The sequence below is a fragment of the Pogoniulus pusillus genome, chromosome 22 (assembly GCF_015220805.1).
Source record: "Pogoniulus pusillus isolate bPogPus1 chromosome 22, bPogPus1.pri, whole genome shotgun sequence".
Classification (NCBI taxonomy): domain Eukaryota; kingdom Metazoa; phylum Chordata; class Aves; order Piciformes; family Lybiidae; genus Pogoniulus; species Pogoniulus pusillus.
The window spans coordinates 4,826,386-4,849,465 of NC_087285.1; the positions used below are offsets into that span (position 1 = coordinate 4,826,386).

The window sequence follows — 23,080 nt, forward strand, 5'->3', positions numbered from 1 at the left end:
GCAGGCTCTGCTGATGGAGCTGTGGGTGCTTCAGCATCTTATGGTCAGCTTTTGGGACCACTCCTGTGCAGGTTGCCCTCCAGCAGCGATTTTTATGGGCCAGGGGTGACAACATCCATTATGGAGCAAAGTTTGTCCAGTTCCCCTCCCTCCTCCTCCTCCTCCTCCCGTCGATGCTCCTGGCCATGCCAGGATTGAAGGGATGCTGCTACTCTCCTCCCATCATCACCAGCCACCAGCGTCGCCCCTTTTAAAACGAAGCTGGAAGGCTCGGAGGGATGGGGAGAGGGGGAGGGCTGCTCGAAATACCGCCCTGTGCTGGGGAGAGGGGGCGCGGCGGGCCGGGAGCGCGCAGGGAGCTGGTCGGGAGCGCGCCGCAGTGCGCGGCTGCAGGGAGCGGGCCGCGCTGCAGGGATGCTCGCCCCGCTCCTGGGCTCCGCAGGCTCCGGCTGGCTGCTGCTGGGTGAGTGACCCCCCAGAACCACCTCAGTGGTGGGATCTGGTGCCCTCCATCCCTCGTTCTGTTTCTTCCCAGCTCCTCCTTCCCTCCGCAGCCTGCTGGGGTGGGGGGACCCGCTATCTGCTGCCGCTTTGCGTCCCTCGCCCTAGGATTTGCCTTCGGCTGCCCCTCGCTCCAGGAGCCGCTTTTCAGTCCTCTTCCCCGCATCCCTTCTTCCAGCATAAAGGGCATTTGAGGGGGTTTTCCGAAGGGAAAAGGGCGGCGGGAGCGCGCATGTCACGGCAAAGCCGAGCCCGGGATGCTGCGGTGCGTGCGACCTGGGAGCCGGCACAATGGGATGCGCGGTACAGCGAGCTCAGCTGAAAGCGGCTTACATAATTCCTCCCCCTGCAGTCATTTGGCCCATCCTTGGCTGATCTGCCGGGGCACGGGATGGGTGACACCGGGCAGCGTGCTGGCATCTGTGCGTGCTCCTGAACTGGAGGTGCTGGGCATGGAGGGGAGTGTGGATCCCATTGTTTTGTGGGCAGGCAGCGAAGATTTGAAGCTCCTGTTTCAGGCTTAGTCATAAACGGGAGCATCTTCCAGAGAAATGGAAAGGTTGGGTCAGAAAATCGTGGCTAAGCCTGAAAAAGGAGGTTGCTCAAAAGAGATTGGATAGCTCAGCCCAAAATGATCTGCTGCAATGGTTTAAAATCAAATCTTCTGGAGCTGTGAAGCTTCTATGCTAAGAAAGAGAAGGTTGGTTTGGTGCTGTTCTCTCTTCCATCAAATAGCTTTTCTCTGGGCAGCTAGGATTGAGGGGACAAGGTACAAAGGGACCATGACTGTAAAAGACAGCATCTTTTAAGCTAGTGAAGGGTCTGGAGAGCAGGGCTGGGGAGGAGCAGCTGAAGGAATTGGGGTTGTTTAATCTGGATAAGAGAGGGCTGAGGGGAGACCTCACTGCTTTCTGCAACTCCTTGAAAGGAGGTCAGAGTGAGGTGGAGTTGGTCTCTTCTATCTAGTGTCAGGTGATAGAATGAGAAGGAATAACCTGAAACTGTGCCAGGGGAGGTTTAGGTTGGAGATTAGGAAAAAATGTCTTTGCTGCAAGAGTGGCCAGGGTCAGGCACAGGCTGCCCAGGGAGGTGGTGGAGTCGCCATCCCTGGAGGTGTTCAAGAGGTGGACATGGCACTTGGGAACGTGGTCCAATGGCTGTTGGGTTGATGGTTGGACTCAGTGATCTTGGGAGTCTTTTCCAACCAAGAGATTTCTATGATCTTTGCATCATTAGGTGCATTCAGGGGGAAGAGAGCCAAGAATGGGAAACATTAACCATGTGCATGTCTAGGTCCTTGTTTTGATTATGAAAAGGGATGCTTCACACAAGGGAAAAAAATGGGACTGCAATATTTATGGCCTGAATTTTGGCACTGAAAACTGCCAGTGGGCTTAGAGCTGCTTGGATCAGCTGCTTTTTGACTGTGGTAAAACTCACACAGTGCAAATGTGTCCCAGAGGGAATTTCATGGCGAATCAGGAAGCAGGACTTGGCTCAGAGGCTACAGGCAGGTGTTTGTCACAGGTTTGAGCCCTGAGGCCCCAGGGACTGCTCTGAGCTACATAACTGGATGCAACAGGCTTGTTTATGGCAAGGGGATGAGACCAGGGTCTGCTGGGAGAGTGAGAGCTGCTGCTTTGAGTCTTCCATGTCCACTCTGAGGGATTGATGCCTGTGCCTTCCATCATGGTGTTTACTCTAAACATGCAGCCAAACATCTCCCTTTTCATCCAGGTATCCCAAAGTGTGTGTGTGTGTTCAGGGGTGCTTCTGATTCCTGCCTTCCCTTCATGCTGTGCTTGGTTTTGGTGTGGACATGATTTCAGCCCAAGGTTCTCACCTACAGGCTGGCACCCTTAGGAGATAAATCTGCTGTTATTCCATTTGCAGCACCATGCTCAGCAGCTGAAATGTACATCAGTATGGGTCCTGGAATCATTTAGGTTGGAAAAGCCTTTAAGATCCAGTCCAACCACAAACCTAACACTGAGTCCACCACTCAACCAGAGAAATTGGATCCCACTGCAGAGCTGAGGGCCCTGCCTCAGCTGGCAGTGTGGTGCTTGCTGAGTTGTGTGCTTGTGAGTGCTTCCATGTGTGGTGTGGGTTTTCTGGTGGCTTCTCCCATCAGAGACTACTCCATGCTGGAAAGAAGTCACAGTGGCTGTGCTTATTTAGAGGCTCCTTGGCTGCACCTTGAATACTGGTTTCAGTTTTGGAATACTGGGTTCAGTTTTGGGTGCTCACTCCAAGAAGGACATTGAATGGCTGGAGTATGTCCAGAGAAGAGAAAGGAAACTGGGGAAGGGAGCAGAGCTAAGAGAACTGGGGTTGTGCAGTGTGGAGAAAAGGAGGCTTCAGGGGAGACCTTCTGGTGCTCTACAACTCTCCCTGAAGGAGATTGGAGGCAGGCTGGAGTTAATCTCTGCCCCCAAGGAGCAAGTCATAGGACAAAAAAAAATATGGCCTCAAATGGCCCCAGGGGAGGTTTAGGTTGGACAGAGAAAGAATTTCTTCACTGAAAGTGTTGTCAAGCCAGGAAGAGGCTGCCCAGGGCAGATGGAGGAGTCCCTATCTCTGGTGGGGTTTCAAGGCTGTGGTAGTACTGAGGTTTATTGGTGACCTGGAAGTGCTGGGTTAGTGGTTGGCTTTGATCTTAAAAGGTCTCTTTCAACCAAAGCCATTCTGTGGTCACAACCTTGTTTATTTTGAATTAATTCCTGGTGGCATTGCAGGAGTTTTGATTCATTGAGAAAGGGGCTGCCATGCTCACCTCCACAGAAACTGGTGGGGGTCAGAGAAGGACAAAGCTAATTATTTCCTCGAGTGCAGACCTGAGTGGCCTGGTGGTTGCAGAGTGGCTCACTGAAATAAACCCAACCAGTCTCCCTAGGGATGTGCACACTGGGCTGCTGAGGTTGAAGCTGCATGAGGTTAGAGCTCTTACCCTCTACCCTCCTCCCCTTCAGTAGATGTAGGAAATCCCTGAGACTCCTCTGCTCTTCTTTTCCTTCCTCATTTCATATGGCTGCAACCCTGAGCTGCTTACCCACCCTGTCAGGCATAGAATCAAGCAGGTTGGAAGAGACCTCCAAGCTCATCCAGACCAACCTAGCACCCAGCCCTATGCAATCAACTAGACCATGGCACTAAGTGCCTCATCCAGTCCTGCCATACAGTGGAGAAGAGGGGAGTTTGCTCTCTTGGCAGGTGTTGAAAGCCCCATCAGGTGCTGATGCCCATGAGTGGAGGCACAAGAAGGGCCATCACAATGTCCCTTGGCTGTGTCAGGGCCAGTGTACCTCCAGCTATCTCCAGTCTATGCTTGCAAAGGAAGTAAGAGGCACACCTGGTGTTGCCACAGACCTCTATATCCACAGCACAAGAGCCAGGTTCAGGAGTCCTTGTTGATGCCCCAAAATTCAGTTCTCTGGACAAGAAATGTTTCTTGCTATGCTTTGTGTGTTGAACAGAGCAGATACCCAAAGCTGCTCAGCCCAGCTGCTGCACAAGTGGCATACCTGGGCTGTTTGGGGTTTATTTAGCTGCTTTTAGTATTCAGCCCTCAATTACTGCTCTGAGTAGTTGCTAGATGCTATCCAAAGGAAAGAGTTGACTGTATTTGGGTTTCCTTGCTTGCTGGCAGGGAAGGACAGTGCAGAACAACTTCTCTGCTGCTCTGGACAGATCTGGAGGTTTGATTTTTGCCTCTGTGCTCTTTATGGCTATTGCAAATATATTCAAGTAATGAAAAGAGGAGAGAGGCTCTGAAAACAGATGGTAAACTGAATTAACTGAATACCCACAGAAAGAGGAAAGCTGACTTGGGAGCAAGCCAGGAACAAAGAAATGCAACATTACATCAGTGAGAGTATAATTGGTGTTTTGACGTCACCAAACACTGCAGAGCACCATTGGCTTTCAGCCTCTCCTTATTATTGCACTTCTGAGAGCTCTTTGAGAGAATCATAGAATTCTTTTGGCTGGAAAAGACCTCCAAATCATCCAGTCCAAGGGTCAACCTAACACCACCATGGCCACTAAACTATGTCCCCAGGTGCCGTGCCCACGGGTTTCTTGAACACCTCCAGGCATGGTGACTCCACCACCTCCCTGGGCAGCCTGTGCCAATGTCTGACCACTCATAGAGCAAAGGAATTATCAAACTTCATCCTCCCCTGGCACAACTTCAGGCCATTTGCTTTAATTCTATCACCTAATGCTAGGGAGAAGAGACCAACTCCAACCTCCTGAAACATCTTCCCTCTTGATCACTGCAGAGTTGCAACTAGCACCTGAGTAACTTGCAGCTGACTAGAGGCAAGGCTGGGCTAGACTGGAGAAACGATGGCAATTAACATGAGGCAGGTATTTACCTCCTGATAGCTGCTGGAGCATCCAGGGCAGCTCTTTTCCCATGTCTTTGCTTTCTTTTTCTTGGCATTGCTAGGTTATGTGTTCATGCAGCCCCCAAACAACAAGATTAATGGAATCACCCTCTTTCTGACCAGAAATGAACAGTGGAGAAGAACATCTATTAATAATGTCCTTATTTTGAAGTGCTCTCTGTGTGTGTTCTTTAGTGATGGATCAATACAAGTAATGAGTTTCTTCCATCACTGCTATTTCTGGCTCTTGCACTACCTTGTGAGCCAAAGCCCTGCAGGTCCTTGGCACTGGGCACCCTGCAGGTGCAGGAGCAGATGTCAGGAGCAGTGGCAGCTCTGAGGAGGTCATCTGCACTGTTCCATGATTGCAGCTTCTCCCCTCTGGAGAAGGTACCAGTGTCCAAACTGTTCAGCTTCCTTCCTCCTGAGAAGGACTTAGTTTGTGAACCCAGACAACCTCTTACCCTGAGAATCAGGCACAGGCAGTGGGGCCAGGCATGCTGGAGAGCACATGGCTTGAAAACCTGGATAAATAAGCTCAAAGTACTTCTGTACAACCCAAGGAACCCTAGCAGGAGCCCTCCTGCTCCTTTTTCTCTTCATTCCTTAGTTTGCTGTCAGCCACATCTGCCTTTCCAGAGCTGTACTTCCCAGAGCTGCTGCTGAAGAGTCTTTGCACAGCCTTTTTCAGGGGGTCTGGGGGGATTCAGAGCTACTGCCATAGAGTGGGGCATGGGTAATGTCTGGCTGGGCTAGGACTGATTGCTTATTGATGACAAGTTAGTGACTCTGTCAAATCCTCCTCCTGCTGTAAACATTGTCATGGAGCATTTAAGGTGACCTGAGGCTGTGGAGAGGGAGTTGGAGGCTCTACCTAATTCTGCTTCTTCCTTGTGCTCTGTATCTAGATAAAATCATCAATCCCATCATGGTGGGGCTGGAAGGGATCTCTGGAGATCAGCCAGTCCAACCCCCTGCTAAAGCAGGGTCACCCACAGCAACTTGCCCAGGATCACTATGGCCAGGGGAGTTTGGAGTCTCCACAATCTCTCTGGGCAGCCTGCTCCAGGCCTCCAGCACCCTCACACCAAACAACTTTCTCCTTCTCTTCAGATGGAGCCTTCTGGGTTCCAGTTTGTGCCCATTGGCCCTTGTCCTGTCCCTGGGTGCCACTGACAAGAGTCTGGCCCTCATCCTACCCTTTAGGAATTGATCATTGCTCAGATCCCCTCTTGGGCTGCTGCTCTTCAGATTCTCAGCCCCAGGGCTCTCAGTCTTCACTCCTCACAGAGATGCTTCAGGCCTCTCAGCATCTCACAGCCTCCACTGGCCTCTCTCCAGTAGTTCCCTGTCTCTCTTGAACTGGAAAGCCCAGTACAGCACCCAGTCCTCCAGCTGTGGTCTCAGTGGGGCAGAGCAGAGGAGAACCTCCCTTGGCCTACTGGCTACACTGCCAAATCCTTCACTGCTCTTCTTGAGACTCTGCCATGGTAAACACGGTGGCTGCTGGTGAGGATGGGTAAGACACTGAGCTGATTTTTCAGTCAGCCAAGAGTTTCAAAGCCACAGGAACAATTCAGCCTCTGAGCCATCCTGACAGGCGCAGAGCTGGTTCCCAGGCTCCCTGCTGCAGCCTTGCTTCACCCACTCTTTACTCACTGCCTGAGCTCTTGGAAGCAGTGAGGTAGCTGCGACGTGTGGCAGATGCTTTGGAAAAGCGTGGGGAGCAACGCAGCCCCTGCTCGCTGTGGGCTGAGGACAGCCCTGCACTGCCTGTCCCACAGAACCCAAGTGTCACTCCTGCTGTCCAATGGGCTCCTTGGTTAGCCACACGAGGCTCTTCTCTGTCTGCTGTGCCCTGTGGTAGACCGCTCTGAAAGGTGGAAAGAGAAATCCAACCGCTCTGTCCAAGGCGCTGCCTTCTGCGCCACAGGAAGAAAGTGTCACTCGGGGAAGGAGAAGGTATGGCTGAGTGGAAATCACCACCTTGCTGGGAAACCCCCAGACAGGGGAGGAACAGGCTTTATATTTAGCCCTGTGAGCTCTGGCGTTGCAAGGCTGCACCTCAGCTTTCCATTTGCTCAGGGATGTGGCTGCTGTGGTGTAGATACAATCTCAGTGCGCACCACATGCAAGCTGCAGGCAACAGTTTCCACTTCATCACTGTGAAACGATCCTGCAAAATCGGTGTTGGGTGGGTGGGCTGGCCCTGGGCAGCTCAATAGGCTCCAGAGAGACTCATGACACTCGGCCCAGTAGTTGCTGTCTGATCAGAATGGTGGCAGTTGGAAAGGACCTCTGGAGATCAGTGCAATTCCCTTGCTAAAGCTGGGTACCCACAGCAGCTTGCTCAGCATCACAATGGCATGGAGGGTTTGGAAGCTCCCCAGAGAAGGAGACTCCACAACCTCTCTGGGCAGCCTGGTCCAGGGCTCCAGCACCCTTACAGCAAAGATGGAACCTCCTCAGGGGGAGATGGAACCTCCTGGGCTCTGCTTTATGATTCAGAAAAACAACCACAGAGAAAGGTCTTCTCTCTACTGTAGGCTGTGCCTGAGGTGGTTACCCCTGGAAGTTCTGGTCAAACTTCAAGACAGCCTTCACTGTCCTTGCTGCTGAAGGTTTTGGTGATGCTAGGAAGGAGGGAGGGGAGCGTCAGTCCTAGACCTGGGAACAGACACCAGGATGCTCCATCTGGATCCCTGGGCTGTGTTTTGACCATAAACAGAGGACATTTCTCTTCAAAGCTATCAGCCTGACCAGTTGCAGCACAGACCTCCTTTGAGATGCATCTTTGGGTCCAGAAGCACAACTTCTGGGGTGACAGGGATCATATTTGGGCCACAGAAGTGTTGCCCTCCCTGCTGTGGGCACACTTTGGTTTTGAGAAGTTGTTCTAGAAAACTTAGCTCTGAAATCTTCCAAGTTTCAGCTCAGACTTGCTGACAATTTGTCCAGGTCCTGATGGCTTGGCCAATCCACTTGTTTTGTGTGGTGTTTCCTTCCCATCCAGAGCCTAGCCTCTACTCTGAGAGCTGCTCACTTGGCAGCTCTCTGACTCTCTCCTGCCTGCTCCCAGGGATTGGCCCCCTCCTCAGCTGGGAACTCTTGCCTTTGGAAGAGATGGATTATCCTGCTGTGGAGAGCACAGGCAGTGCATGGCTGGGGGCAGAGGGCACCATGGCTCTCTTTGGGCTACCACTTGATCTCTCACTGGATGGAAAGCTGCACATCCTTCCTCTCATAGGTTAGACAAGCCCAAGCCACTGTGTCTGTTCATGGTGAGTAAGAGAAAGATCCAAGATAACCTTCCCTTCTCCCATCAGTTATCAAGAAACTGAGGCAAAGAGGGGGAAGGGCTAAGGTGAATTCTCCTTCTCACAGTAGCCATCAAACTGAGGGAAAGGGCCAAGATGACCTTTCCTTCTCCTGGTAGCTGTCAAGAACCTGAGGGAAGGGAGAGAAGAGGCTAAAATGACCTTTTCTCCCAGCAACCATGAAAAGATGGAAATGTGTTGTCCCCATGCACAAGCTAGAGTAGGCCCTGGGCTGTGCTAACCCTGGGGAGAGATGCAGGTTCAGGGACAGCCTCCTTGGGAAGGACATGCAACTGTCTCCACACAACGAGGTTCAGAACTACATCCCCTTTATCTTTAGAGCATCAAGCAGCTATTTTCCAGGGCTGCCAAACCTCCAGAATCAGCTTGGGGAACGTCAAGGACATGCTGAGCTCACTGGGATGTCCTGGTCGCTGCTAGATGGCACCAGCTGAGAAGCCACAGTCAGGGAAAGCACTACTGGGGGGATGGTTCAGCTGGGATACCTCAGGGTTTTCCTCCAAGGGCGGGTAGGAGGTGACCAGAGGAACACACACTGAGATGGTTGAGCTGATTTAATTTAACCTTTCTTAATTTTTCAAAGAGAGAAAAAAAAACCAAACCACGAAACTAGAAAGAGAATAAATCACAAAGCAAATCATTCTGCTGTTGATTTAAACGGTTGGAGGCGATCCAAGCCCAACTCGCCCTGCAACTACAGGAGAGGTGAATGCTGCAGCTTTAAATGTCTCTTCTGCAGGATATTCAGGTATAAAAAGTGAGGGGGGAAAGCCTTGATTTAGAGCTCGTTTCAAGGCTGTTTGCAATGGTAGGGGTAAAAAGACAAATCTGTTGGAATCCTCCTTGAGATGTTAACTGTGTCTTACTTTATCTCCGGGATAGCTCAGCTCTGAGAGAGGTGGTGGATGCCTCGCCCCTGGAAGTGTTTAAGGTCAGGCTGGGTGAGGCTTTGAGCAGCCTGGGCTAGTGGGAGGTGTCCCTGTCTAGGGCAAGGGGGTTGGAATTGGACGATCTTAAAGGTCTCTTCCAAGCGAAACGGTCCTGTGACGATTCGATGACTCAGGCGATTCTCCCCAGCTCCAGACGACTTGATTCAGGTTGATGTTTGTAACCTGTTTCCCTCCACAAAACGTTTCGACAACTTCCCTGAGCAGCGCAGCTGAGAGCAGCTTCTCAGCAGCCTCCTTGCCAAGGTTTTACCCAGGTGGCACCAAACCCTGGTGGCCCTCGGCTGTGTGAGCAGGCACTTAGTGCCATGGTCTGGTTGACTGGGTAAGGCTGGGGGCTGGCTTGGTCTGGATGATCTTGGAGGTCTCTTCCAGCCTGGTTGATTCTATGCCTGTGGATCTCACCCCAGGCAAGGGAGCCCGACCCAGATGGGGTTTTGGGGACACAGGGGAGCCGTCCCCAGTGACCTCCTCTCTCTCTCCCTGTGGAATGCCCCAGCCCTGGTTTTGTTCTGCTCGCAAAGCGGGGGGGGTTGCGCCGGCTGCTTCTCCCCAGGCAGGCAAATCCCGGCAGCTGAGAGGCTGCTGAGGGTGGTGTGATGGCTCTGACCTGCCAACAACAATTCCGGGCTGTGTTTCCTTTCGGAAAGGGCATTTGCATATCCTCTGTTGGCTTTATTTGCTTAACTACATCTGAAAAGGCAAAAAGCTCTGGGTCATTGAGACTGAAGAATGGGCTGTCTGAGGACCTCCCCCCACCTTAACCCTTTGGAACCTTGTCTCGAAAGAGAGAAACGGCTACAAAATCTCTCAAAGGGAGATTTGAAGGATGCTTTTCACGGAAAAGAATCTTTGAATGGTTTGGGTTGGAGGGGACTTTGACTATCATCCAGTTCCAACCCCCCTGCAGTAAGCAGGGATGTCTTCCACCAGCCCAGGTCGCTCAAGCCCCCATCCAACCTGCTCTGGAACACCTCCAGGGACAGAGCATCCACAGCCTCCCTGGGCAACCTCTTCCATGTCTCACCATCCTGATTGTAAATAACTTCTTTTTTAATATCTAGATAATTTCTTTCCAATATCCAGCAAGAGCTTAAGAGCGCTGGGTCCAACCCCACCCTAACATCTCATCTTTTGGAGCAGGGAAGGGGCTGGAGATAAAAAACCCCCACACAAATAGAAAACCTGGGGGTGAGGAGGAGGCAGAAAGGTGCCTTCGAATTGGAAATTCTCTTATGTGCAGCCACAGGTTGGGGAGAGTTTGTACAGCTTAGGGTGGACAGAAATGTCTTCGTGGGGGCTTAAATATCAGCGAGAAAGGAAAGAGCCACGGCAAGTTACAGCAGAGCCAGGAGCAGAGAGAGCATTAGATGGGAAAGTGGAACTGACTAGCAACAGAAATACAAATACCAGGAGAGTTCACAAAATAAAGCGAGCCTGAAAGCCACAGCAAGGAACTTGAAACATAAACCAAGTGCTCAAAAGCATCCAAGCAATGTCGCTGCCTGCTGTTGCTGACAGAAGAAAGTGAACATCACAGTGAAGTGTTTGACTTTGGTCTGTGATTTGAGATGCCCTTAAATATACACACACAGGCTGCTCCACAGCCACCAGATGATTCCACTCCCCTCCTTTTCCTTGTCTGTAGGGGGCCAGGCCCTTGCTTGCTGAGGGGACTAGAGCTGGGTGTGGGTGGTGGTCAGGGTCTGTGGCTGGTGATTTGTGGAGGTGCCAAGAAGCACGTTGGACAGGATATGGTCCCTGCACGTCGCTGTGCTCAGCAGCAAAACAGAGCCTGTGCTGCTGGATCTTGTAAAATGCTTTGAGGGTGACAGCTGGGATGAGATGCACAAGCAAAAAATCGTCATCGTGGGTTTATTTGTGTCCCTTTGCCATCCATTGGCATCCCTGCGGTGTAAGGAAATTGAGGGCTGGAGGAGAAGAGCAGGAAGTCTCCTCCGGTAGCCTCCTATTAGTGTTCCTAATTACTGAACTAATCCTCCATTCACCTCGTGTGCTTCCTTCCTGCTGCTCTTTGGAAGTGCTCAGGGATATTTGCTGTATCACCAATGCAAACATCGCTGTGTTACCGTGCCTGCGCCACAAGGGGGGCATTGAGGAGCTGGAGCACGGCCAGACAAGGGCAAAGAAGCTGGTGAAGGGTCTGGAGAACAGGGCTGGTGAGGGGCAGCTGAGGGAACTGGGGGTGTTCAGCCTAGGGAAAAGGAGGCTGAGTGAGGGGAGACCTCATAGCTCTCTGCAACTCCCTGAAAGGAGAAGTTGGAGTGAGGTTGGGTTTGGCCTTTTCTCCCCAGCAGCAAGGGACAGGAGAAGAGGAAGTGGCCTCAAGTTGCACCAGGGCAGGTTTAGTTTGGACATTAGAAGAAGTTTCTTCACTGACAGGGTTGTCAATCCTTGGAACCGGCTGCACAGCGAGGTGGTTGAATCCCCCTCCCTAGATGTGTTTCAAAGAGGCAGAGACGTGGTGACATGGTTTAGCCCCAGCCCTGAGAGAGTCAGAGATCCCGACGATCTTAAGGGTCTTTTCCAATCAAAGCACATCTGTGGCTCTGCGGTAGTGAGAAAGCATCTCCACCCCTGCTCCCCTCTTTGCCAAGTGCTTGTGGAGATCTGCTTTCAGCAACAAAACAAAGAGGTGAGGGAAGCCATTTCCATGCTAACAAAGCCAGGTGTCCATCCCTGGGAGGGGAGGGCTCCTCAGGTGGCTGCGGACTGCCACAGCTCCCAGAAGGAATCACACAGTAAATAAGGTGGTGGTAAGGGGAGAAGCTCCTGGTAGGGCCCATAAAAGTGACCCACCTGGAGTTATCTGAGCTCAGAAGTGGGCAGCTGGAGGCAATCAGGGATGGTAGCCTTCAGCTGAAGGGAATGTTCTTTTACTTGGGAGAAACCCCTCAGCCAGACCTCTCAGATCTTAAATGTGAAGGATTTTACCATCACAATTGAACTGCAAAGTCGGGGTGGGGGTGGGGTTGTTATCACCAGTTTAAATTAACAAAACTTGGGTTTGTCTCAAATATTGTTTTGTTTTTATATTGTATTTGTTTTTAATACATGTAAGAAAGTAAGGATGGTGTTGGCAGTGCTTCCACTCTTGCTGTGTTCCTGACTGGGATGGTTTCAGACGAGGAGGAAATTCTTTCCAGCGAGGGTGGTGAGACACTGGTACAGGTTGTCGTGGGGGGCTGTGGATGCTCCTTCCCTGGAGGTGTTCCAGGCCAGGTTGGATGGGGCCTTGGGCAACCTGGGCTAGAGGAAGGTGTCCCTGCCCATGGCAGGAGGGTTGGATCTTTAAGGCCCTTCCAACCCAACCCATTCTGTGGTTTACACCGCTTCTGCTCCAGCTCTGAAGCGGAGCAGCTCAGGGCTGGCAGCGCAGACTCGCTCCGTGTCAGAAACTTCGTTTTGTGATGCCTTCTCGCGAAGGAAAACTCAGTCCTGCTGCTGCCTTTCGCTTTAAACTGAGCAGGGCTTTACAGTTTGAGATCCAAAAGCTTTGCCCGGGGCCTGGAAGGAGCCCTAAATCTCCCAGGGGGACAAAGAGCCCTGTCAAACCCATGGAATATTCAGTAGCGGGAAGGGGGGGGGGGGGGAGCTCCCCCGCTCTGCCAGCGGCTGAAATAAAGCTCCCAGCGCTGGGAACTGGAGTTTCCAGTGCCTCAAGGGTTACAGCGGGGCAGTGCTGCCGCTGTGCTAATACAGCCTAAGCTGATATTAGCCAAGCTTAACTTCTTTCAGCAGTTTGCAGATGGGAAGGGGGTGGGACCGCTTGGAGTCAGCAGTTCTTCAGCGAGTCCATGAGCGGTGGGAGACCCAGCCATGAGCTGACTGCCTGCAAGGGCACGCCGGGGAAACCTCCTGCCCTGCAGCTGGTGAGTCCCGGCCTGGGGGGAGGGGGCTGGGCTGTATGTCTACTCTTGTCATCCCGGAAAGCAGTTGGGAAGGCTTAAAGTGGGTCCTTGGAGGGTTTCACCCAACCCTGGGGGGCTGCAGCTCCGCGGTTGTTTGGCTCCGGGCTGCTGAGCAAAACGAAAGCACCCCCAGAAAGGGGTGCACCGTGCACCCGTGGGTGCTGCTGCTGCGGAAAGAGGTTGCAATGGGAGAGAAGCCGCTGGAGGGAGGATAAGCCTCCAACCGGACGGGTCTGGGAGTTTGGATGTTTTTTAGACGGTTTTAGCAGTCTTGTGGCGGGCACGACACAAGCTCCAACCCAGTTCTGGATGGAGATCCCAGTGCTGCAAGGGCTGGGGATCTGCAGCCCCAGGAACAGCCGCGGCTGCTGCTTCCAGCCCCGGGGATCCTGCACAGGGACCACCCCAACCTGGGCTTCAGGGACTCCCCGGGACACCTCCGCTGGCCTCTGCCTCCATGCCCGGCCACACATCAGGGACCAGGTCGCCTGGATGCAGAGATGTAGGCTGGTTTTGGGGGCTGTCCTGGAAGAGCTTTGCTGTTTGAGGCTTTATTCGAGCAGTACACTCTTAGCCCCGTGCATCAGGCTTGTTTCTGATAGCAGGAGCTTTGCAGGGACTGGCAAACTCGTTTGGAATCTCTGAGGTTGGGAAAGACCTCTAAGATCATCAAGTCTAAGTGGGTTGTGGTTGACACTGCTGGTTCCTGGGCTTTCTGTACGTAGAGTTTTAACCACCTTTAACTTCAGGATAGGCTTCTTGAGAAGCAGGCGGTGGGATTTCCAAAGGCTGATGACTGCCACATGGCGTTGCCAGAGCTCCACAGCGGTGGTGGGTTGCAAGTGTTGAACGTTGTGCGTGATGACCTCGTTCATCAACTGCTGAGGATCCAAACCTGCTGTGTGCACATCAGCACCAGCGTGTTCCATCCGTGTGGGCAGAGCCTGCTGGCTCCTGGGGTGGAGGTGCTGATGGAGGTGTACCCCAGTGTTGGGCACAGAAGGTGGAAGCCCTCTCTGTAGGCATGAAGCATGCTCTCTGGATGTTCAGTGTGGTTTCCTGCTTGCCATAACAGGCAGTTTCTTTTCCGAGGAGCCCAACAACAGGACAAGGCACAGTGAGCACAAGCTGGAACAGCAGAATTTCCACCTAAACGTGAGGAGAAAATGCCTTACTCTGAGGGCTCTGGAGAGATTCCACACCCACCTGGCCGTTGTGATCCTGGGCCAGCTGCTGTAGGTGCCCTTGTTTCAGAGGTCACTTCTGACCCCTACCCATACTGAGATCCTGTGCTTAGTGTGTGCCTGTCCCTAGCATGCCACATCCTTTGATGGGATAGAGAAAGATTGTGGTTAGGATGTGAGGAAGATGGTTTCAGAGAGGCTCCTGGAAGGTTCCCACTTGTTTTGGGAGGTGTACAGCACGATGGATCAGGCATGGGCGAGGTGCAGCTGTGGAGCTTCCCTGGAAAACCTGCAGAACCCAAACAAGTGCAGTGAGCGTGGTCCCTACTGTGGCGATCAGCCTGGGCTCGCTGGTGCACAGGCAAGGGAGAAGCATCAAGTGATGTTCCTTTAACAGCAGGGAGAGCCTCCCGTGCAGCAAATAGGCAGAGCTTATTCCGAGGAGCTCTGGCTGGCGGTGAGCTCTGCGCGGCGGCGATGACCGCAGGCAGCTGGCTCGGGGCCCGGGCAGGCAGAGGGCACGGCAGGAGACAGCAGGTCTGTGCACTGTGCTTCTCCTGCCTGAACTACTCCTTGCTGCTGGTCCCCATGCCTTGGAGAGCTGTTTTCCTCCAGGTCTCTTGGCACAGGACCTATCTCTTTCTTAACTCTTATTTTCTTACGCCTCGAGGTTGCCAAATAAGGCTGGAGCAGCTCTGGATGCCTTCCTTGGCTGCCAGATTGTTTTGGGAAGCAGTCTGGACCTGATGCAGGCAGCTGCATTATATGTGCACAGGGGTGCATAAGCCCTCTGCTCTCCAGGTGCACTCAGACCTTCGGGGTCCTCCTTCCACATGCACTCCTACTCTTAGGTTCCTCTCTTCAGAGGTACTTGGACCTTTGGGGTTCTCTCCAGGCACACCTAGACCTTTAGGGCTCTCTTCAGGTGCACTTTTGGGGCCTCCTCACTCCTTCCTATCCACATGGACAAGGCCCTTCAGAAAGGCACTGCAAGCTGCAAGATGCTTGATTGGTAATTAACCTGGTCTAATTATAGGCAGCTTACTGTGAGTGAGGGCTACAACTGTACTTAATGGAGTTAGATCATGACCCAGCTGTGTCTTTTTTTCCTTAAGCTCCCATTTTCAATGTCATTTTCTAGTTTTAGTGGCAGTCACAGCACCATCTTCATGGGCATGTGTCTGACACACAACTGGCAGGAGGGCTGCTCATGGCTCACAGGGCTGTGACATGGTTCACAGTGTGGTGACAGAGCAGCAGGTTTTGAAGCTCTTCAGGCTGTAATGTTGGCTTAAAGAGAATTCTCCTCAAAATAGAGGCAATGCCTAGTTGTTGCTTGGCACATGCTGGCAGGTCTCTGTCTACATCTTCTGAAGCTGCTGCTGAAAATCTGTGGTGTGACACTGCATGGGCAGCATCCTGCTAACAGCAACGGGCTTGGTTTGCAGCATCTTCGTAGCTGGAGGCAATGGCAGCTGTGGTTTGACCTGCTGAGCCCTGCTGCAAACACAGTCTGCATCAGTGCTGGTGCTGCAAAGGGCCACACAAGACTAAGACTGGACCAAGGAAGAGTTTCAGTGCAGGCTGAGCTGTCATAGAAGCAGTGCAGGCTAAGGTGTGGCTGGGAGGTGGTGGACAAGATGCTTCTGTTCTTTGCTGTCCTGTGGCTAGCTCTGAGAGAGGCATTGTGTTGTCTCTGGAGCGTTAGGGGAAGCCTTCTGTGGTGTGCTTCTGCAGGTTGCTGTGTCTCTGGGCTTGTCTGAATGCAAAGCCAGGAGAAGCACAGGGTGCCTGGTCCCTGTGACCATGCGCTCTATTGCCGGCACTAAACGAAGCCACTCGGAGCTGTGCAGGTGCCGAGGCCTCCAGCTGCCCTCCCTGTGTGCTTGCTTCTGGTTCCACTCTGGCACCAGTGCTTGTGGTGCCGTGAGAACAGCACTGGTGAGGCCACCTCAAATACTGGCTTCAGCTCTGGGCTCATCACTACGAGAAGAACATTGAGGTGGTGGCTTGTGTCCAGAGAAGAGTCTGGAGAACAGGGCTGGTGAGGAGCTGCTGAGGGACCTGGGGTCGTTCAGTCTGGAGAAAAGGAGGCTGAGAGGAGAGCTCATTGCACTCCTCAGCTCCCTGAAAGGAGGCTGGAGCTGGGAGCAGTGTTGGTCTCTATTGGGTCTCTTCTCCCAAGTAACAAGCAATAGCACAAGAAGAGACAGCCTTAGGTTGCACCAGGGCAGGTTTAGGTTGGACATGAGGAGCAGTTTCTCCCCTAAAAGGGTTGACGAGCCTTGGAACAGGCTGCCCAGGGCAGTGGTGGAGTCCCCATCCCTGGAGGGGTTTCAAAGTTGTGTAGCTGTGGTGCTGAGGGACATGGTTTTGTGGCAGTGCTGGGTTAATGGTTGGACTCAGCGATCTGAGCCTGGCTTTTTCTGGCCAAAACAGTGCTATGACCACTCCAGGCAGGAATTTGGTTGGAAAAGAACTATATTTTCTGTTGCTTGTGCAGGACAGTTCATTTTCTGCCAGCTCAGCTGCCTGGTCCAGCCAACAGCCATGTGCCCCAGGATGAGCATAAGGCTGAGGGAGCACCAGCTGGTGGTGAGGAACCCCACAGCTCCATCTGGCAGTGGTGTGGGTTTGGGTCACTCCAGCCCCATGTGTAAATAGCACAGAAATCAAACCCAGTGTGGTCTGTACACAGTGGGAAAGCAGCCAGGGCCAGCTCCTGCCTTCTGGTGTCCCTTCAAACCTACTGTGTCACAGTGACTAGTGACTGGTCTCACACATACTGACTGTGCAGACACAGCCAAGGGCAGGGTGTGAAAGGTCATGGAGAGCTGAGCTAGGCTGGGAACTGGCAGCACAGGGACCTGCCTTTGTACCTGTCCTTGCCTGGCAGTGACCTGCTGTGGAGACAGAGGCAGCCAACAGCAGCTGGGTCACTCTGTACTGCTGTACCTGCTCCTTCCCTACCTGGGCATGCAAGGGTGAGAAAATTCACCTCACATTTCCTTTCCACCACCCAGCCCTGAGCTAGGGACTTGGAACACTGAGCTAGACACAAAAGTTCTGTGCACCTTGCTTTAAGCAGTGCTGTTCTGGCAGGGAAGTTGGACCGTGTGATGGTCTGGGAGTTACCTGCCCCCTGCTCTTAGGAAATCACCCAGACTAGACTCAGATGATCCCCAGAGGCCCCTTCCACCCCCACCATGCTGGCATGCTGTGATTGTGTGACCTGGCTCTGGTGTGCTCAGGTAGGGTTCTTCACTGTGGACACTACTGAGGTTCGTTTAAATCCAACTGATGCTCGAAGGCAAGCACCAGAACTTCTCCTGGCTACAAGCCACTGAAGTCTTTGCAGAGCACCTTCATCTCGCTGCTCCTGGAGCAGGCTGTCAAGGGTGCAGCTGCCTTTCCCTCTCCATTCAGTGCCTCTCTTTGTACTCTGCCCCAGATAACTATTTTTAAGCCACGGTTTCAGCTGTTTGCTTGCAGCCTGTCGCACAGCACACAAGAACCACACAGTATATAGGACAGATCAACCATCAACGTTGCTCAAACAAAAACCCAACCCACAACCCCTCCCCAGAAAACCCCAACAACTCCCCTCCTGCTTTACAGGAACTGGCATCTATGATTGAGCATAGCTACCTCATGCTGAGGGACAAGGGCTTGAGACTGCAGCAGGGGAGATTTAGATTGGACGTTAGGAAGAAGCTCTTTACTCTGAGGGTGGTGAGATACTGGAACTGGTTGCCCAGAGAAACTGTGGACACCTCATGCCTGGAAGTGTTTGAGAGCAGGCTGGATGAGGCTTTGAGCACCCTGGGCTAGTAGAAGGTGTCCCTGCCCATGGCAGGGGGATTGGGACTGGGCATCTTTAAGGTCCCTTCCAACTCAAGCCGTTCTGTGATGATTCTATGCTCCCTCTGGGAAAGGGAGAGCTTTGCAGGTGCTTTGCAAGCAGCTTCCAGAACTGAATCTCAACCCTGGCAAGAGCAGCACTATGGCGCAATGCAGGGACAGAAATGATGCCCGCAGGGCAAGGAGCTTGAACATGAGCCCTAGTAAACAAGCAGAGGATTCGCTGGCACCTCTAAATGTTGCCATAAGGCTGAGGGGCAAATTCTCCTCTGCTTTAGTCACCTCTGTGGGTTGTTGCCATGGGCTGTGCTGCCCGTGAGCTGAGGGAGTAGGCAGGGAAGGACCAGGCTGTGGTTTCTCCAGATGAAACTTTGCAGCCCATGAGATGGTTTTGGCCAGAGCTGTGTGAGTGTCCCCACAGAGCTGAAGAGCAAAGGGCCAGAAGAGAGCTTGGGGGTTTGCTTTGTCTTCTGGCCGGGTTGTGATGCAGCTCAGAGGAGCTCCTGAGCAGGCTCTGGGTGAGCACACAGCAGCCACACTGGCAGGAGGAGGGTGGCACGAACAGGACTGAGGGTGCAGAAACGTTCCAGGTGGGATTTGCTATCTGAACTTCATCCTCTGCGACCACAGGCTGAGGTTTTCGGGCTGGTCAACAGAGCCTTTTGGCTCTGGGTGTCACTTTGGGGACGTTTCAGCAGTTAGAGGAGGGGTTTGGTCACTGTGCCTTAGACAGCTGAGAGAGTTCAGAAACAGCAGAGCTCAGCTGAGATGTTCCCTTCTGGCAGGAAACTCCAATACTTGCACAGGCTTCCTAATGCTTCCTTATCCAGACCAGAGGCAGATCTGGACCCGGATCCCAGCCTCAGCTTTCCTGCAGGTCACGCTGGTCCCAGGGCACTGCTGTGCTCATCGACTCAGGGGTGTGAGAGGTATTTTTAGCTTGTTTCAAATCGCTGAGCGGTGCCTGAGTGTGGCCAGGAGGTGCGGGACCAGAGGAGAAAGCTTTCTTTAGGGGAATTGGCATCAGTGGCTGAAGAGGTGCACCCTATGCAGAGGGCCGGTGATGGGAAGAGGATGCAGAGGGCTGTGAGCACAAGGCATTGCCAGCCAGCAAGGTGCTGGATTTTGCTCTCCGAAGCATTCCAAGCATGTAAAGTAAGATCTCTGCACAGGCAGTGATCGATTTATTGAATTATTCCTCTTGGCAAGGGACAGGTCTGCTGCAGATATTTCAGATGCCTCAAATACCTCTATTAACGTGCGAGTGCTGAGCTCTTTCTGCAAACCCGGCCTTTCGGGACACTGAGCTCCTTGTTAGCATTTCCCCTCTCTTCAGTGCCTCTTTGCAAAGATCTTGTGTCTTGCAAATGCATTTCTGGGCAGTGCTGGGAGCTGGAGGCCAGTCCTGCTTCTCCGGTTGCTTGGTGATTTCCATCCTTTGTCCGTGTCCTGCCTTTGGTGTGTTGGGCGGTGAGCAGGCTGAGGCAGGCTGGAGGAGGCTGGAGGGTCAGTGAGGTCCCAGTACTGGGCTCTGGCACCGGCTGGGTCCCTGAGAGCCTCTCCTTAAAAAAATCCAGCTTACATCACTGGGTCAAGTTTACACCACAGCCCCAGCCACGTGCTGAGCTGCTCCTTTTCATTCATCCAGCCCTGTCCCCTCCGGTCAGTACCCAGAGGTCACACAAGAGCATTGCTGCCTTCCTCCACGGGAAGCTCATTTCCCTTTCTCCCGAGGGAAGCAGTGGATTTATTTTCCCACCGTGAGTGGTCAGGCGTTGGAATGGGCTGCCCAGGGAGGTGGTGGAGTCACCACCCCTGGATGTGTTTAAAAGTCATGTGGATGTGGTTCTTGGAGGTATGGTTTAGGGTGAACCTCGTCGAGTAGGGGTATGGATTGGGCTTGGTGATCCTGAGGGGCTTCTCCAAGCAGAATGTTTCTGTGGCTCCTCTAGGATGGGCAGACTCAGTTTGACAGGGTGCTGGTCCCTCCTGTTTCAGCTGTGCTGCTGGACCAGATGATCCTTGGGGCCCCTTCCAACCAGGCACTCTCTGAGTTTTATCCCTTTCCAAAGAGGCTTGATCCAGATGGAAAGCCTTTTGCCATGGTAGATGACTCTTCCTGGCTGACCTGGAAAGACAGGAGTGGGGGAGGCAGTGGCATGGGGATCACTGCAGCTTCACATCTGGTTCCTGTGCCCCAGACACCCAGTCCAGGGTGCCCTGAGCCCCTGACCAGCTCCACTGGCACAAAAGCAATTTGAGCTAAAGAGGCTTAACCCCCTCCTTTGAGAGTCTTGCTGGCAAGGAGCCAGGCTAACAGACTGGATGGGGCTGACTCCAGAAGGAAAAGGAAGAAGGAAGGACCTTTTTCATTAGTGAGAATAAAATCTACACATCATAGCCTGCTTCTCATTACAGATCTTGTTTGCTGGGTGCTGCTTAGGTGCCTGCTTCCCAGAGAGATGCCACAACCTCTGTGTGCCCTCTCCTCCCCTGTTCTCCATCCATGCAAACAGAAAGCAGAACTATAGACAGAAACAAGCAGAGTTTAAATCTAGCATGAAATAATGTAAAATATCATATATGGAAAGTAGATGCTCAAGAGCAAATGCACATTCTGCATTCATAGAAGGGGTTGGCTTGGAAGGGACATCAAAGGTCACAGGCTCACAGGATGTCAGGGGTTGGAAGGGACCCGAAGAGATCATTGAGTCCAATCCTCCTGCCAGAGCAGGACCACACCATCTAGCTCAGGGCACACAGGAACACATCCAGATAGGCCTTGAAAGACTCCAGAGAAGGAGACTCCACAGCCTATCTGAGGAGCCTGTGCCAGGGCTCTGGGACCTTTCCAGTAAAGAAGTTCCCCCTTGTGTTGAGCTGGAACCCCCTGTGCTGCAGCTTCCATCCATTGCTGCTTGTCCTATCCCAGGGAGCAGTGAGCAGAGCCTGTGGGACATTGTAGCCAGGTGGGAGGTGGCCTCTTCTCCCAGGCAACCAGCAACAGAACAAGGGGACACAGTCTCAAGTTGTGCTGGGGTGGGTATAGGCTGGATGTTAGGAGGAAGTTCTTCCCAGAGAGAGTGATTGGCATTGGAATGGGCTGCCCAGGGAGGTGGTGGAGAAACCATCCCTGGAGGTCTTTAAGAAAAGCCTGGATGAGGCACTTAGTGCCATGGTCTGGTTGACTGGATAGGGCTGGGTGCTAGGTTGGGCTGGATGAGCTTGGAGGTCTCTTCCAACCTGGTTGATTCTATGATTCCTGACCCTCAGCCCTCAGATGTTTATAAACATTTATTAGGTTCCCTCTCAGCCTTCTCTTCTTCAGACTGAACAGCCCCAGGTCCTTCAGCCTCTCCTCATCAGGCAGTGCTCCAGTCCCCTCATCATCCTCATAGCCTTCCCTGGGGCGCTCTCCAGCAGATCCCTGTCCCTCTTAAACTGAGGAGCCCAAAACTGAATGCAGTACTCAAGATGTTGTCTCAGCAGGGCAGAGTAGAGGTCATCTAGTTTGACCCTCCCTACCATGTGCAGGAACATCTTCCACTAGCCCAGGCCTCTCATGGCCTTATCCAACCTGGCATTGAACACCTCCAGGGAGAGGCCATCCACAGGCTCTTTGGGCAACCTCTGCCAGTGTCTCGCTGTTCTTACTGTAAATCCATCACTTTTCACAGCTTGTCCTGAGTTCTGCTGTAATAATTCTGTCTCTAAAAAGGCAATTTGGTGTCTAAACTGCTTTGGGGGTTGTTCTTTTTCCACTTGTCAGTCATGCCTCCTGGAGTTGCAGTGGAGCCACAGGCAAAGCCTTTCCTTTGGTTCTTTAATTAGATATAGAATGATCATAGAAACATTAAGGTTGGAAAACGACCTCTGAGGTTATCAAGTGCTGCAAAGACTTGTGCAATGCAGGCAAAACACAGCAACTGGGGCTTAGAGATGTTGGTGTACTTGGGAGTCAGGGGTCTCACTCACAGTGGGTAAAAATGAAGCATCTGCAAGAGTTTGGGTTGGTCTGGATTTGGTGGGTCAGGAGAAAATGAGGTGGTTGTTGTTGTTCATGAAAGTGGAGGGGGTTTGGTGAAAAGTTACTGTCCCAAAAGTCCAAGCAGTGATAGACCAGAGAGAAGCTGTGGGGATTTGTGGTCTGACTGGAGGGGAGGGGGGAAAGGGCTGCAATGAAGCACAGAACTGTTGAGGTTGGAAGGGACCTTTGAGATCATCAAGCCCAACCACTTATGTCCTGTTAGAGGAGAGAAGCAAGCATGAACTGAAGGTTCACGGAATCATGGAATGATTTGGACAGGACCTTCAAAGCCCATCTAGTCAACCCCCCCTGCAGTCAGCAGGAACATCTGCAACTAGAGCTGCAACCACAAGCATCCTGACCTGGAATGCTTCCAGGAATGGGAACTCTCTCTGGGCAACCTGGGCTCAGGCCTCACCAGCCTTGCTCTGAAAAGTTTCCTCCTTGTCTCTGGTGTGAATCTCCCTCTTTCAGTTCCAAACTGTCACCCCTTGTCCTGTCACAGCAAGCTCTGCTCATCCACCTCCTCCTCTCCTGTGCCTGTAGGAGCAGAACTTGCAGAGCTACAGGGCAGAGGCTGGCTTGGCATCCTCTCTGGTTTTAATTACAGCACTAATTGGGAATTCATAGCCTGTGGTGTCCCAAGAGCTGCTGCCCTGCCAAGTTAAAGTCAGAGGTACCCGAGCTGCATGCAATGACAGCAGCTCCTCCCGGGGTGGCTGTGGTGCTGGCTGCTTGCATAAGGCCTGGAAACAGGAGGGGCAAAGCAAGAGAGCAATTGTGCTCTGCCTGCAAAACACAAACCTCCAACTGTTCTTTGCCTGCATGGTCACAGCCATGCTGCCCTACCAGCACCTGCCAGCTTGGTGCCAGCGAGCTGTGGTGCTCCCTTCTGTGCA

The 23,080-nt window shown here is 52.7% G+C and overlaps 1 protein-coding gene across 5 annotated transcripts in view; it reads left to right on the forward strand.

Moving 5' to 3' along the window:
- Positions 1-360: 360 nt before the first annotated feature.
- Positions 361-23,080, forward strand: part of ACSL6 (acyl-CoA synthetase long chain family member 6) — a 75,745-nt gene continuing 53,025 nt past the window's right edge. For 3 of the 5 annotated variants that reach the window (XM_064161529.1, XM_064161528.1, XM_064161531.1), the window contains exon 1: positions 362-463. In XM_064161529.1, the coding sequence (XP_064017599.1) occupies positions 415-463 (49 nt within the window). In that variant the 5' untranslated portion in view covers positions 362-414. Of the gene's footprint in view, positions 464-12,857; positions 13,071-23,080 lie in introns of those variants that run through there. The other 2 variants (XM_064161527.1, XM_064161530.1) reach the window with 2 other exon arrangements.